This window comes from Carassius auratus, unplaced genomic scaffold, assembly GCF_003368295.1.
Source record: "Carassius auratus strain Wakin unplaced genomic scaffold, ASM336829v1 scaf_tig00215163, whole genome shotgun sequence".
NCBI lineage: Eukaryota > Metazoa > Chordata > Actinopteri > Cypriniformes > Cyprinidae > Carassius > Carassius auratus.
This window is the reverse complement of record NW_020527959.1, coordinates 172,484-189,316: the sequence shown is the minus strand read 5'-3', so window position 1 is coordinate 189,316 and position 16,833 is coordinate 172,484. Positions and strand designations below refer to the sequence as shown.

The 16,833-nt window shown below is 35.6% G+C and overlaps 1 protein-coding gene across 2 annotated transcripts in view; it reads left to right on the top strand.

Moving 5' to 3' along the window:
- LOC113093832 (dihydropyrimidine dehydrogenase [NADP(+)]-like) overlaps positions 1-16,833 on the top strand; it is a 149,836-nt gene that overhangs the window by 119,680 nt on the left and 13,323 nt on the right. For both annotated transcript variants that reach the window (XM_026259409.1, XM_026259410.1), the window contains one exon: positions 6,088-6,230. In XM_026259409.1, the coding sequence (XP_026115194.1) occupies positions 6,088-6,230 (143 nt within the window). The remainder of the gene's footprint in view (positions 1-6,087; positions 6,231-16,833) is intronic.

Genomic DNA, 16,833 nt, shown 5'->3' with positions numbered 1-16,833 from the left:
ATAAAAAAAAAGACAAGAAAAAAAGTTTTTTTGAAGTTTCTAAAAATATTGACATTTTTGGAAAAGGTGCAATGGATCCTCTGCAGTTACCTTTTATTTTTTCGTCTTTTTTTTTTAACTTTTTTTTCTGAAATGTGAGATCTCAACGGTCTAAAATTGTGAGAAAAAATATCAAAATTGTGACATAAAAAGTTGAATTAAAAAAAAAAAAAAAATACACAAATAAATTTAAATTAATTCCATTGAGAAAACAAGCTTACATGCTTTTACTAGTTTCTTCAAAAAAAGTTTCTACAGGAGAAAGAAAATCATATGGATTTGGAAGCTTGAGTAAACAGTGACAGATTTATGTATGAACTATTTCTTTAACATTTCATCACTGAGACTTTTTCCCTTCAACCCTCAGAGAAACACACCTGTGCAGCGCTGGAGCTGCAATCTCACCTCATCCTTTCCCAGCATACCCATAATGCCTCATTCTATGTGCTTGTTGTGGTGATGGTCATGCTGAAGGGAACAGAAGCGTGATCTTTCAGTAATGACAGTGAGAGAACGCCGGCACGTTTGAGCGCCGCGGTCACCCGCTGTACGTTCAGCCACATTACAGTCAAATGCAAAGAGTACACACAGTTTTCGTTTACTACTTAAACAATCCTCTGGGAGTTTCGGCACAGATGCGGCGCCGCATAAAAAAAGAAAAACAGTCCCAGTTCTGAATCTGTGGTTCTCGCTCGGGTCAGAAATGCATCGTCTATGTGAGGGGCTCTTGGGAAATATGCAGAGTTTGTCTGCTTGAGTTTTCCCTTTTGCTTTTTTGATATTTGCATCTAGCCAGATCTCATTGCATTACCTTCTGCCCGGTACAGAGCGGAGGTGATACGGTTAGGATGCAGCGAGCTCTCAGCTGTTTAATTTGCGGCCTGCTGTGTTGGACAGAGCACGGTACAGTAGGTCTGATTAATTAAATTTGCCTCGCTCAGGACGGATTTCTCACCGCTGTCAAGATTTCAATTTTATGTTAAATATTCTCTAAAGGGCAGGCCCTTAAATCTTCTGGGCGGAGAACAGCAGTGGGCTGTGAACATAACCATAGGCTAACTGCTAATGATAAGAACACGCGGCAGAAGAGGCATCTATAACACACTCACTGAATTAGATTGTCAATCACTCTTGAGTCCATCGACCCAGAGAAGAGACCAGAGAGACATCAGTGTGTCCGCATTCAGTGCATGAATAGATGTCTGTCTTCATCTGATAATTAATGTAAAAGGTTAAATAAGGTAAGGGCTATAAAATGAAGCTAATGCAAATATATTAAACATAACTGATAATCCACTATCATTCAAAAGTTTGGAGTTGTTTTGAAAGAAGTCTCCTCTGCTCACCGAGGCTTTTTTTTTTTTTATTTAAATAACAATACATTAAAAACTGTAATATTGTGAAATATTATTACAGTTTTAAATAACCTTTTTTCTGATTGAATATAATTCAAAATGTCATGTATTCCTGCGACGCCTAGCTGAATTGTCAGCATCATCACTCCAGTCTTCAGTGTCACATGAATGAATTTGAAATAGAAATCTTTTTACATTATAAACATCTTTACTGTCATTTTTCATCAGTTTAATGTGCGCTTGCTGAACAAAAATAATTCATTTATTTAGAAAAAAAAACTAAGTTTAAACAGTAGTGTACATTAAATATAATCTAGGTTTTTTTATTGGTTGGTAATCTATAAATATATTTTGACGAGTGTTGATTTATTTATGCGGTGGTGTGAGTTATTTCAGTGCATGCTTTGTCCTCATTTGCATCATAATTGGATTAGTATTAAATAAGAAAGAAATGTAGAACAGGTTACTCTCCATGGCACTGCACATCTACAAGTAATAACGAGTAGTTTAAGTATTAATTATGGCACATCATCCACCCCCGTACCTTAATTTGTGGGCTGGTTTTTATAATTAAAAATACCTGCTTTTGATTAGATGTAACTGTGTATTAACTTGTACTGTAACTTTTCAGTTTTCTGCAACACGATGTTGCTAATAATCAGCTTAATGGTAAGGGTTGTGCTCTTATTTTAAGGAGGCGCTCAGCCTTTGCATTGTGTTTTTATTTATTTATTTTTTTTTTGCTGTTTTTTAGCCATTGGACCTGCATTGAGGTCAGTTCCTGATGTGGCTTGCCATGGGATGTGATGTTTTGCAGTTTGGTGTCAGTTTTTGGGGTGTCAGAGGTTGTTTTAGTTTTGTGGCCACCATCATTTCATCAAAGAAAAAAGGTGAACTGATGACATTTCCCCAAATTTCAGTTATTTATCTTAAGTTTTTTTTATTACATCACATTTAAACGAGGTCTTCTGATTATATTATTGCAACATGAAATCAGGTATACATAGAAATTACTTCTTATATTAATGTGATTGCCAGGAAAGACAGCGGATGGAACATCAGGGTGATCAGGTGTGGGCACTTATAAACAAACCAGAATAATCTTTGTGAATTAGATTATATATAACTTATAAATATCTTCAATGCCAAGGTCAGTTAAGAAAATTTTTTATTCATTTTTATTCAAATTCTATTCAAATAATATATTTTGCTCTGAGAAATATGTACAGTTTTCCATTAATCCAGGCCTAAAATAAAACATAAAATAATTCTTTTTTTTTTTCTTCTTTTTTTTCTGTTAAAGAAATCTAAATTTCCTCAAAACAATGTAAATTTACTTGAAGCTAAATATTTATTAATCATTGTTCAAATTATGTGAAGAGAATATGTCTTGACCAAAAATGTGTGCAAGGTTTATGCTTAAAAGTAATTATTGGGCAATTAATTATCTACTTACATTGTAATAGCTTATGCAGTTTTGCCTTTCAAGTAAATGTAATGTTAGGGTTATTTGTAATTAACCAGAAAATGACCACAAAAAAAGTCCTGATTAAGAATGTAAAAGTATACTGATATAATAGCAAATTCCATTAATTATGGAAATATATACAGTAGATGAATGTATAGATATGGAAGAGGAATATTTACAGCAAACCCAGTGAAGCTCGGCCGATCTCTCTGGTGTTCTTTTTGTGCATTACCCATTAGTGATTAACACGGTATCTTAATGATGAGTGTGTGTGTGTTTGAAGCCCTTAAGCTCATGCTTTTCATCTACATTTTAGTCTCTTTCTCCATGACTTCTACTTCCTCTCACATCTGATTCCTCATTTCCAAATACAGATCGGTGAAACCTTCTGCAGCTCTTCTGAGACAATAACTTCTGCTCTTCTGATACAAATGAACAGCTCTTGTGTATTTCCTCGGCTTCAATTACCATTCCCAGTGTTCTCTGTCTGCGCGAGTGTGTGTACGCTTGAGGGAGTTAGACAGGATGTTCATTATCATACCATAGGTCAGGTCTGTGTGTATTTCCCTAATTGCCTCTCCTTGTACATGATTTTTTTTTTCTCCTATTGCTTTTCTTCTTTTTGTTTGATGATTCCAAATTCCAGGCCTGAGTGTCTTGTCTGATTTCTCCGTGCATCTGTCTGTGCTCATGATTATTCATCGGAATAGTAGGTGTAACATGCAGCGTTTTAGTAAGCGCCTCGGACCGACCCGAGATGAGAAGCTTTCTCCTTTCCCCCTCTATCCCGCAAACACAGACCCTCCAGAAGCAACGGTTTCTTGCAAGACATCACACAGCATCATACAGAAACAATCAGGCTTGTTGTTTCCCAATAAGAAAACGAGGTTGGTGAAGGAGTTTGACGCCATTGTCAATCTTTCTTCGACTCTCTGCGCCCCTCCCCTTCTCCTTTTTCATTTCTTTTTTTCCAGCGGAGTCTCATAAAAGCGAATGATTTTTTTCTGTGTTTGTAAAACAGTGCCTGGGTGACAGGGTTCTACCTGTGGAGAGGCTGCAGTCATTGAGAGTAGCTCATCCATTTCTAACGCAATTAGAGGTGTCAGTGTCCTCTTCCTGCATGGCCGCTGAATATGGTTCCTCCTTCCGTTTAAATGCCCTGGATTAGATTTGAGTGTCAGCTGGCAGACCTGCTAAGTGTCCCCTGACGGAGAAGACTGGAATGTGTGTCAGTATATTACATGGCTCTTCAAATGTTTTTCATTGGCTTGTGCACAGAATGGTATTGCAGAAGATAGACTGACTGTGTGAACATACTTCAGTTCATTTTAGAGGAGCTGTCTCTTTGAAAATTCTGAAACACTTTGCTATAATATTCAGTTATTTAATGCATTTGGTATAATGAACAACATTTTTAATAAATGTATTCATCTACAGGTTCCTTTTTTCCAAGTAATGCCATAGAAGAACCATTTTTGGTTCAAATGAACCTTTTAGCGAGCAGTGCTTAACAAAGAAACATATATGTTCTTAGTGTGAAGAACATTTTAAAACTAATGTGTTCTTTATTGGCATCTTTGGTTCCATTAAGAACCTTTAAGATCCATGGAATCTTTCCATTCAACAAAAGATTATTTGTAGTGGAAGAAGGTTCTTTAGTTTTGTTTTATTTTGTGTTAGCTATTGCTTTACTGTTTTATCAAACTGTATAGTAAAATTAAATGAAAATTCCCAATGCAAATGTAAAAAAGTTGTCTTATAGTAAGAGTATAGAGCAAAAAAAAAAAAAAAAAAAGAAGATGAATAGATTAATCTAGGATACTGTATGTAGGTGTAAGACTTGCCGGCATGATGTGGCTATTAAAGTTATTTATTGTGTTGCTAAGGTATTCTAGGTGGTTGCTAGGTGGTTACATTTAAACAATTTAAGTTATATGTTTGTTCAAATCCTTAACCCTAACTAGGAGCAATACCAAGAAAAAGTGTCTTAGAAAATTTAAATCAATATATATATATTCATTATTATTTTTATTTTTTTATGTGAGTGGGTAAACAAGATGATTTTCAGATAATTTAGAAAGAAAAATTCTAGGCTACAAGCTCCAGTTCTCAAAAGTCCCGGGAACCAATGTTCTGTATGTGTTTTATGGCCTTATTCAAGTGATTTAACATTTTTAGTTTTTCACTAACCATGCATAAAAAATGTTTTTCTCAAAAACACAATCATGTACATCGATGCTGCTCACATATTATTATAGCCAAGTATGTGCTGATTACAGTGAGATTAGACTTTAGCCATTTAGATGTTTATAAGTAACTGAAAAAAGCACAAATGTTAGGGCATGACAGAACCCAAAAATAACCTAAGACTCCAGAGGGTTAATAGATATTTGAAATGTATGAAATTTGATAAGAAGTATCTGAGATCATCTCACGACTTCTGACTTCTGCAAATTTTGGTATCTTAGCCAATCTGACATCAGTTTGAGACATTGAGAGATATATGAGATTACTTACGTTTTTTACTCAAGATAAAAATCTGAGAATCAAGAGATATTCATCTCATCACATATCATTTCTGTCTAGAAGAAACAGTTAAGATGGTAAAAACCTAACCTAAAAATACTAACATGCCTAATACCCCTTATGTTATATAAGATGAATGTGCATCTAATGTTTTTTATACATTTGCTGCTGTTTCACATGTTCTGTAATATACATGAAAAAGCCATTAACATTACATGCTTCTTCAGAGACGATCGACTGAGCCGGTGTTCCTCCGTATCATTAATAAGGGTCATTTAGCGCGTGGGAGAGAGCGCTGGCCCGCGCTCTTTGTCTTTAGTGACACCAGCGCCAAATGAGGAGAGACAATGTCTCCCACTGATCAATGAGGGGAAAAAAAGGCTGCCAGTGGAATGAAGTTAAATCTAATGTGATAAACGGCCCCGTCTGTCAGCGGGATCAGATCAGAGGTTTTAATTTTATTCAAGACATTGCGGCTCAGGTAAATAAATAAAGGGTGTAATGCGAGGAGGCGCAGCGCTCCCTAGAGAATCTCAGCCTGAAATTTTAGAAGGTGAGACGCCATTTAGCGAAGATAATTTATGTCTGCTGTAGACCGTGCACCCATGATCTGAGATATTTTTTTATTTTTTAAGTTGTTGCAGTGGATAACAATACATTTATATGATTTTTTATTTTTATTTGCTTGCATCTGTGCAGGAAATGCAATCCGGCCAATCGCATTGCGAGCAGTGTCTGCCATAGCGAAAGCTCTGCCTGGTTTTCCCATTCTGGCCACCGGAGGCATCGACTCTGCAGAATCCGGATTGCAGTTCCTTCATGCAGGAGCCACAGTGTTACAGGTAAGCGGTGGATTCTCAGTCCCAGTCCAAGACAGTGTGCATTATCAGATCGGGATGTTTTATATGAGCACTCATTCAAATTGAGCTGAAAATGAACAAATATGCTGAAAATCAAATATAATCTAATAAGACTTTATATTAATAAGACCACCACAGACAGATGTTTGTGAAAGGATATGCGAATAAAATAATAAATTGCAGTACGGATAAAAATACCTTTGGAATGTAATAAGTAGTTTCAACAATGTTAATTAAGTTTGAATATTTAATATATATATATATATATATATATATATATATATATATATATATATATATATATATATATATATATATACATACATACATACATACATACATACATACATACATATATATATATATATATATATATACATACATACATACATACATACATACATACATACATACATACATACATACATATATATATATATATATATATATATATATATATATATATATATATATATATATATATATACATATATATATATTAAAGCAGTAAAGATGCATCTAGCATGTCTGATCTTTATTTTGAATTGTTTACTTTTATATGCAAGATTTTCGCTTTAAGAGCGTTTTGCTTCATTACTTAAAAAAACAGCTGATCAGAACTACAGAGATGCTCAAACCGATCAACAGATCTTGGATTAGTTGTGTTCTGAACCTGCTTGTTGTCTGACGTCACCATAATTAATAATCAGCGCAACTCAAGTCAAAGTATGTTTGTAGTTTATGACACAATTTGTCATGGTGTGCACTGTGTTTGTGCATTGACACGCAATTACTTTTAATTGGTATTGTCGGCCCCGCATTCGTCTCAGCTGTATACAAAGTTTTAATTAGAAAACTTTGTCCTAAATGAGATACAGTATAGTTAAGCATAATATTTAGATTGCAGATTGAAAAGTGTTTCTAAACTCTCCACATCATGGCTTGCTTGTGTCTAGGGAGTAATCAAATAGAGAATCTGTATGCAAATTGATTCTCTATCTTTGAATAAATGCATTTACTCTTTTTAAAGGCTGATTTAATGTTTCGGTAATGTCTTTCCCTCTCCTACCTGTTCACTGGGAACACTTGGGAACGGAAGAGCTTTTTTTGCATTCAGAAATTTGTCCTTTGAATTAATATGAAAATTTAATTACAGTATTACTCGGGCTCTTGATAGAATCCGGATGCTTTCGAGTACAGATCCGCCGCCGTGTTTAAAAAGCCATCATTTGTATTTCATCTTACACTTTATAATCACTATTTCTGATGCTTTTCTTGCTTTAGAGATGTTCCTGCGAGCGATGAAAGGAAATGTGTTTTTGTGTTAATATTTTGGGTTTAGTGGAGGATTAGTGTTGTGAATTGTGGGGTTTGGATCTGGAAGATAAGTTTGTGCAGAACACACAATGTGGCAAGCGTCCTTTCAAACACATAAGAGAGTCGGACCGCTGAGAGACCGCGTGCGACATCCGCACCGATCTGATTGCTGCTTCCTCTCCAGATCCTTTGCCATGTTTTATCCTCAAGGATAAAACCTGCTTGACTGGGCCTGGCTTGGTTTCTTTCTCCACATGCCTGACGAATTCAGGTCAGGTCCAGGTCAATGAAGAAAGAAGCACCTTTTAGATAAAAGTATTGAAAGAATGTGCTGTAAGTGTTCCAATCAGTGAGACTTGTAGTCAGAACTGAAGGGACATGGAAGAACTGAATGGGAGAATCAGGCTCTTCAAAAGACACGAAACGTCTGGATGTAAACACAAACGCTGTAGGCACTCGCACTATTGTTTCCAAGCAGACACATTGATTCGGCGCCACATCAAAAGTATTCTCCCAAGAACAAATAATATAATGAAGTCTATTCATATCCTGTATTGATTTCTCCGGATCGAATATAGTGTTGAACCTGTGGAGATTTGACTTTTCTTGGTTATTGAAGACAGGTACCAGGGCCTGATTTAAGTGAAGTGCAAAACCGTAAAGATAATCGTGTAGAGCTTCGATGATACCTGCAGTCTTTCGGCTTTAAATTTCTATAAAAGTCAAGCAAATGTGTGCAAAAAAAGATGAATCATTCCATACAAATGATGCACGGGATCCTGGAGAACAGTAGATTCTTTATTAAAATCATAACTCAGTTCATCGCTGTGGTTCTTCAACATTCTACACGGCTCGTGGATGTCGCAGTAATGTCAGATACACCGGCAGTGTCTGCGGCTCAGATTCGAAATTGAGAAGATTGAGATTAGAATTCGTAGATTTCGATATTTATTTTAGCAAATCAGTTCATCAGGACGGTTCATTCTTAAAAGTACTTGTTTAATCAGTGTTGTTGTATGATGGAGTGATTTACAAATGTTTCATCATTTAAGATAATTGCTTTAAATGAATGATTAATTTGCTAATTTTTACATCACTAGGATTTAAGACATATATGGATTACAAAAAAAGAGGCTGTAGCAGGGTTATTATAGTAACTAAAACTGAAACTAAAATTAAAACCATTAAAAAAGTTACTTGAATTAAAATAAAGATTAATAACTAAAATAAAATTGTCAAGGCAAGCTTTCTCATTTTAGTGTACTAAACTTGATGTACTAAAATAAATTAAAACAACAATAAAATTTAAGACATAAATACAAATTATAGACATATATAAAAATTACTCAAATTAAAATGAAAACAGAAATTATTAAAAATAAAAACTTATTCGAAATATTAACAAAAACTACTGAATGATAGTATCGCAGTGATGCTAAAATAGCACTGATCTCTACCAAGTTTTGTTTAGATAATTTAAGTTTGAAATATTTTTTTTATTTTTAAACAACCAAAATAAAATGTTTTAGAAATGTTGCCTACCATGTTGGTTTTCTGTAAATATCCTCAAAATTTCAATATAGTGTAAAAAGAAATTAGATTTAAAAAAAAGTTACCTAACCAAATTGTTACATTTTGGAATGTTTCATTTAGTTTTAAAATAACATTTTAATTTAATATTTAAAAGTTTTTGTTTATAGAATGTATGTTTATATTTAGTGATATTGGTCCTAAAATTGTAAAAATGTATTAGTAATGTACCCAGTCTTGTGTCATTCCAAACCTGTGTAGATTTCTTTTGTTTTTGCAGAACGAAAAATAAGATATTTTATTTTCAAGAATGGTAAGGTCTAACACTGAAACCAAAAACTAGTGGTCGACCGATATCGGGTTTTCTACAGCCGATGCTGATATCTTGGAAATCAGGGGGGGGCAAAATGAAGCCGATATAAGTATTATATATATATTTTTATGAATATTTAAGACATTTGAAATCATTTGACAATGGATTTAAAAATAAATGTGTAAAATAAAAACACATACTTTAGATGGCAAAGTATTTTTACAAATACATTAATATTTAATAAAAATATAATTAAAAAGGAAGTAAACTCAGTATTCTGGGAAGTTATTGTGCATTTTTCAAATAAAGCCTGGGTAAGAGTAATTTTACATACAATACAGAGAGAAAACGATATGAAAATGACAGTGGGCAAATGCATAAAGTGAAGCATAATTTAAAATCACGAGTTTAAAGTTTAGAGCATTCAGTTCACACGGACCAATCGTCACACAGAGAACACGCGATCATGCTGGATAAAAACACACACTTCATAAGATCTCACAGCTGGATTCGACTGAGTTTGCAAGGTTTGTGAAATTAAATATTCATTAGCCATTCAAAGATTTGTTTAAATTATATAAATGTGTATTTTCTTAATGCTGACTGCAAACAAGAAAGTATTATAATGTTTGCCTTTCCATTATTAATAATATATTAATTAAGCATTATAATACTTTTTGTATACATTAATTCTTCTGTTTACCCAGTCTATCTGATTACTAGGCAGACTTCTATCCTTATTAGACAGAACTTGTAACAAGGACAGTAAACGAGGGAGAATGTGAGCACTGTGTGCACTGCCGCTCTCAGCAAAATAAAAGTCGAACAAATTGACCAAGCAGAAAAAATTATCGGTTGATGGCGATATTTGAAAAATACTAAATATCGGCCGATATATCTCCCTGGGCGATGTATCTGTCGACCACTACCAAAAACCAATGAGATATTTAAAAAAAATTAATTATAATAATAATTGTGCGTGTGTTCTGAAGAAAACAGAAGAAAAATAATATCATTTAGAACAACAGTTAGTTGAGGAGTAAATGATGACAAATTTTCCTTTTTGGATGAACTGTCTCTTTAAAAACAAGTTTTCTTCTGTCTTAATTCACATTACACATTCACATTAGGGAAGTCGCGGCCTAGAGGTTAGAGAGTTTGACTCCTAACCCTAGGGTTGTGGGTTCGAATCTCGGGCTTGCAATACCACTTAGGTGCCCTTGAGCAAGGCATTGAACCCTAAAACTGCTCCACACAGTGTGTGTGTGTGTGTGTGTGTTCACTGATCTGTGTGTGTGCACTTTGGATGGGTTAAATGCAGAGCATGAATTCTGAGTATGGGTCACCATATTTGGCTGAATGTCAGGTCACTTCACTTCACTTACACAGCATCATTTGACAAACCAGGAGAGCTGATAACCAACACTGCTGAAATGTTAACAGGTTTCTGCGAGCCCATGTACTTTGTTCTAACACTGCTAATATGATCTGCTTGTCGATCGATACTCTTTAGTTGATTCATTACCGAATACATTGCTTTGCTGTAACCCTGTAAGTGATCCGGGGCTCCTCATGGTGCCGTGTTGACTTTCATGCATGTTAGTGGAAAATTTACCCACCTGTGTTTAGCGCCTGTTATTATTCCAGAAAAAAAAGTACAAAGATCTTGGAATGCCGCTATATTGAGAAAAAACCTAACACAGTCAAATTACTTTTAGTTACTGAAGCAATGATGTCAAACACTCACACTCACGGTGTTGTTGTAAAGTATAACATCTGCCGCTTTAATAAGATTGGACTGTTATGATAGATTTTCGCCTGTCATAATGAGACAGTAAAATAGCTGCATTTAGTGGCAGCTGAAGAAGATCAGGACAGTGTTTTCATAGGGAGGTCTTTGGGGGCAATGGAGCAATATTTCACTAATGGCAGAGCTGGTTCAATCTTAATGATCCACACTGTAATTTGGGTCCTTCCCGGTGCATGTAAACAGTTGTGAGCTACAATAAAGGGACCGTCGTCAAGTAGTAGAAATGATTTATGGCCCAGAAAGCATCAAGATTTTGTAATTTCATTTCAAACTGCTAAATGTTTCCGTAGAGAGGGGTGAAAAACAAAAGAATTGTAGAGAACAAAGCAAGCATTTAACAAGCAGACGGTTAGAATCTGCCCTGGGAAAGCACGTTTTTTACACTGTTGCTTTTGGATGCAGTTAGGTTACATTACAATAACATACTAGATCTAGGTGTTGTTGTTGTTTCTCATAAGGCATCAGGATTTTATAATTTTGTTCCGAAAGGCTAAGTTTTTCCATAGAAAGGGGTGAATTTTAATTTTTCACATTTTTCAACAACACAAAGTTCACTTTTAACAAGCAGCACTTTTAATAACTCGACTCCATAAAGCACCCAACATTTTTCCAGAGTTGCTTTTTGGTTGCAGTTAGCTTATGTAACAGTACAATGTTCTCATAAAAAAAAAAAAAAAAAAAAAATTCCATTCGACTCTCTACTCTGACAATGTTTCCAGTTCCTGTGCTTGCCTCACAGTCCCTCAGTATGATGGACCCTCCACCACTTGTTATAGGGAGCAGGTGCCATTCGAAGCACCTCTGGTTGTGACCAATGTCCTCAGCACATTGTTCCAAAATAAATCTGGCTTGCCTAGATGAGCCTTTGCATAACTCATATGACTGTTTGTTGGCAGTACTCTCAAAAGGCTTTTTTAATATCACCCTTCCATTGAGCTGTTCCTTGTGCAAAGTGCGCTGGACTGTGGAACGATGAACGATCACACTCTCAGCAGCCAGATGTTCTTGGAGCTCTTTGGAGATGGTCTGTGGTTTATCTGTGGCCATTCAAACCAATTCTTCACCTTTGCCTTTCTGATATTTTTCTCAGCCTGCCACATCTTTCCTTGACAAGAACTGTTCCTGTGGCCTTCCATTTTCTAACTATATATCTGACTGTGGAGGCATCCTTCTCCTAATTCATATTTAAGAATTATCTTAGTTTTTAGGTCATTAGTGAGTTCTTTTGAGGTTCCCATTAGGGTTGGACCGATAGACATCATTATGTCGCCGAATCGCTTTTTACTCTCACTATCACTTTTGAGATTCGCAATCACACGTATAATGTATTTTGTCGCGCCGCTCGCATCCGTTGTAGACATGGTGTTAGGAATCAATAGTTATTTTCTCTTATAAGGATTCATGTTTCGGGGCACACAACTCCGGCCCCCGTTGATGTCATCGTCCATTGCGATGTTTCACTGTAGACATCGTCCAATGCCAAATTTGAATAGATCGCCCAACTCTAGTTTCCACGTTGTTACTTTCAAGTAGAGAATCAATGATAAGCAAAGCACATACATGTATATATTAAAGAAATAATTGTAATATATATATTTATATATAATATAACTGTAAGTTATATATAATTATGATTATATACACATGTAAATATCTCTTACATTCATACGTGTGTACCTGCAGTTTATGTAATTGTAAACAAAAATATTGCAAGTATGAAAACTGCTACTTGAAGAAAATTTATATTTATTTGCAAATTCAAATTCAATTGTATACAACAACAACAACAAAAAACATATCCAACTATACTAAACAGTTTGCGCTATTATAATTTTTTTTAATAATCAGATTGAAATATGAAAATATTGAAAATTGTTTTTTGTCAACAATGTTTCATGCCATAAATACAATAAAGCTATGTCACAGCATCTGTGAATTTAAAAATATATATATATTCTGCTCTGCAGAACAAAAAAAGTCATATAGGTTTGGAACTAAATGAGTAAATGATGACAGAATTTTCTTTTTTCTTTTCTTTTTTTTTTGGTGAAGTATACATTTAAAATTCACAGGCATTCCTGTTTTGTGACTACAAAAAAAAAAAAAAGAAACGAAAGAATCGCTGCTTGCATCCGCTGACATAAGGGTAAAGGTTACACCCTCTTGTTAGACACAATACTAGACTGTATTGACTAAATATAGTCCCCTAGTTCAGTGGCTTTTGAAACCTATTTACTTCCAGTGACTTCTATAAAGATACAGTCTTTTACCTGAAGCGCTAGACAAAATGTCAGTTGCTCGTATTTTCCCGGTGTGTTGGCCAATCTAATAAAAAAGGACCAGAGCTTCATGAATAGTCATTGTTATGTTTGGATGCCAAACTGAATCTCTTTTGGAGGGGATTTTATTGCAGGAAAATAAAAGAGCAGATAGAAAAAGAGGAGTGTAAGAGAGAGAAAGAGAGAGCAAGATGAGGGTATAGGGAGATTTGAAAGAGCAGAAGCGCTGAATCTAAAAGCGTCGGAGATCTCAAAAGGAGTTGAAATCAATGCACCACCACAGTTTTCAGAGCAGATAAAAAGGACCTGCCGTCTCAATTGCCTGGAAACTACTTAGAAATTCTCACTTCAGATTTATTTCAGGACTCTGCCACATTACGCTAAATACTCCGGGTCAGGATATCTTTGATGTTCTGCATCAAATGAAAAGCAATAATGGGCAGCGACTTCTGTTCACAGAGCAACAAGCCTGGGATTTCACAGCCTCATCAGACACAGGATCACGCCGTTTAGTCTTGTTTGCAGTTCTTTTCATCATAATGAATCATTTGTTAGCTCAAATCCCACGTTTTTCTTTAAATGAGTCTGTAAAGACAGAACAAAAATGGTCATGGCACATATCTATTCATAGCTGTTGTTTTTTTCTGATAGACCACAATAGACCACCCATCCTCCCTCCGTAAGTCCCTGATCCCCACATACCTGTGAATGTGTACGGCATTCTGCTCTGTTAACTGCAATAATTACGAATCAATTGTTAAACTACTCGCCAGGCATCAGTGGACTTGTGTATTTGTTGATGTTAAATCAAGGTGAAATGTCATCAAACCGAATTGGAATCATTCACAAAACAAACGTTTGTTTGTGGCGTGTAGATACGAACTGTGGCGTAAACGGAGAGAGAAACAAGTTTTATGCAAATGTGAATCCTAATGAAAACATATCTCTCAGAAATGAGCTAGCCAGGGTAAATGCCTCCATTTTCTCAGCGTGAGGTATGCCGTGTGGGATTTCATTTTGACTATACAAATGACACGGCACAGCCGATAATCTGTGGCTCCTTCCCCCTGAGAGTCTGCTTTTACCAGAGGGAGTAAGGCTGGGAATTGTTAGGAATTTAATGATTCTGGTTCTGGTTCCAACTAGGGATTTGGGTTCCTTAATGATTTCATTTGCTGCCTCTTTCCCACTAAACAAAAACAATATTTTTGCTACCATATTTTTGTACGATTTTTTATTTATTTATTTTCTATTAAAGTGCCATTTATTACAATTTTAAGCATCCGAATGTGCAACTTTAACTGCTCTAGTGCTAATGCTACTCTCACTAGCATGCATAATGGCACTGGTTCTCAAAGTGTGCAGCATGCCCCTTAAGGAGAACTGGACGTATCGTAAAGGCTTTATTAGTTGTAATATTCATTTATATCATATTTTATTTAATTACATTTTATATTGTTATTTTGTTGCTTTCATATCACTCCAGCAAAGGAGTATTATTTTTGTATATGCCTGTATTTTATAATTGCAATATTTTATGTATTTTTTGCAAAACAGAAACACACACACACACATATATATACAGTACAGACCAAAAGTTTGGACACACCTTCTTATTCAAAGAGCTTTCTTTATTTTCATGACTATGAAAATTATAGAGTCACACTGAAGGCATCAAAACTATGTATTAACACATGTGGAATTATATATGGAATTATATACATAACAAAAAAGTGTGAAACAACTGAAAATATGTCAAATTGTAGGTTCTTCAAAGTAGCCACCTTTTGCTTTGATTACTGCTTTGCACACTCTTGGCTTTCTCTTGATGAGCTTCAAGAGGTAGTCACCTGAAATGGTCTTCCAACAGTCTTGAAGGAGTTCCCCGAGAGATGCTTAGCACTTGTTGGCCCTTTTGCCTTCTGTCTGTGGTCCAGCTCACCCCTAAACCATCTCGATCGGGTTCAGGTCCGGTGACTGTGGAGGCCAGGTCATCTGCAGCACCCCATCACTCTCCTTCTTGTTCAAATAGCCCTTGATGCCTTCAGTGTGACTCGACAATTTTCATAGTCATGAAAATAAAGAAAACTCTTTGAATGAGAAGGTGTGTCCAAACTTTTGGTCTGTACTGTATATATACACACACACTTGTATATACATATAATATACAGCATAAATGGGTATTATAACTTAAAATGTATGTTGTTATTATTATTGTGCATGAACTGTTGCTTACAACACAAAGTGTGTCTTTTCTCTCTCCAGTTTTTAAAATAATCAAAATGTCATCGCAGGGCACAAAAGGGTGTTAAATTGCTTCAGACTGAAAACTTATGGTTCTTTGTGACTGATTCTTTTGCAAATTCTACTCCCCTGATTGCGCTGTTTGTTGCATGTGATCAGCAACAACAATGCAGCTGAAAACAAGTGTCTAGTTATTGTGTTTGTGTATTATTTTGCCTCTATGTATCATCACATTCAATTCCGAATATTCAGTAGCAGTGCAGGAAACATAATCTATAGTATTTTTGTGCGCTTTGTCTGCATCTATGGAGGACCGAAGACGTTCAAGTTCAAGATGTTGAGAACTGTCAAAGGAATAAAAATCAATCAAAAAAATTGAACTGGTTATGAATAAGAACCTTTTATCAAACCCGATCCTAGATATCGGATACAAGCTCGGAGAGAGCGTCTGCGTGTCGAGTCAGGAACCAGCTGTGAGCATTTGCAAAGCGACTGAATGCTAATCCTGTGAAAGAAGGCAGTTCTCGGGCCCACTTCGGCTGTCAGATCGGCGATAGCGCCAGGAGATAAGCGTGTCTTATCTCTTTCCTTAAGATGCGGTGTGACTGCCATCTGAAGTGTCGTAGACACTTGCACAAAGCCGGGCTTCAAGCGCTCCCTGCGTATCACAGTCACTGAGCAACAGAAGTGTAACAGAGTCAATAGAAAGGGCTCGCACGCACGCTGATGTGTGGTTGATGAGTGTGCATAAGCTCTGTGTTATCGGCCTCGTCCGTGCCCTGCCGGTAATGAGAGAATCAGTTAGACTTCTCTTAAGGTCAGTTGTATTCAGCATGTGAGCATGTGCATCGTGGTTCTGCTTTAATTCAGCATGCTGACGTTTGTCTTTTGTAGCTTCATTTGAAGGATGGCACATGTTTTAATGACCTCCGTTTCTTTTTCTCCCAGGATGTACGTATGTATTTATTTGCATATTTTTGTTATTGTGCATATACAACAACTTAAAGGGATAGTTCACATAGAAATTAAAATTCACCCTTTATCTACTCATTTACTCAAAGAAATGCTGATTTGTATATTTTATGCAAAAAC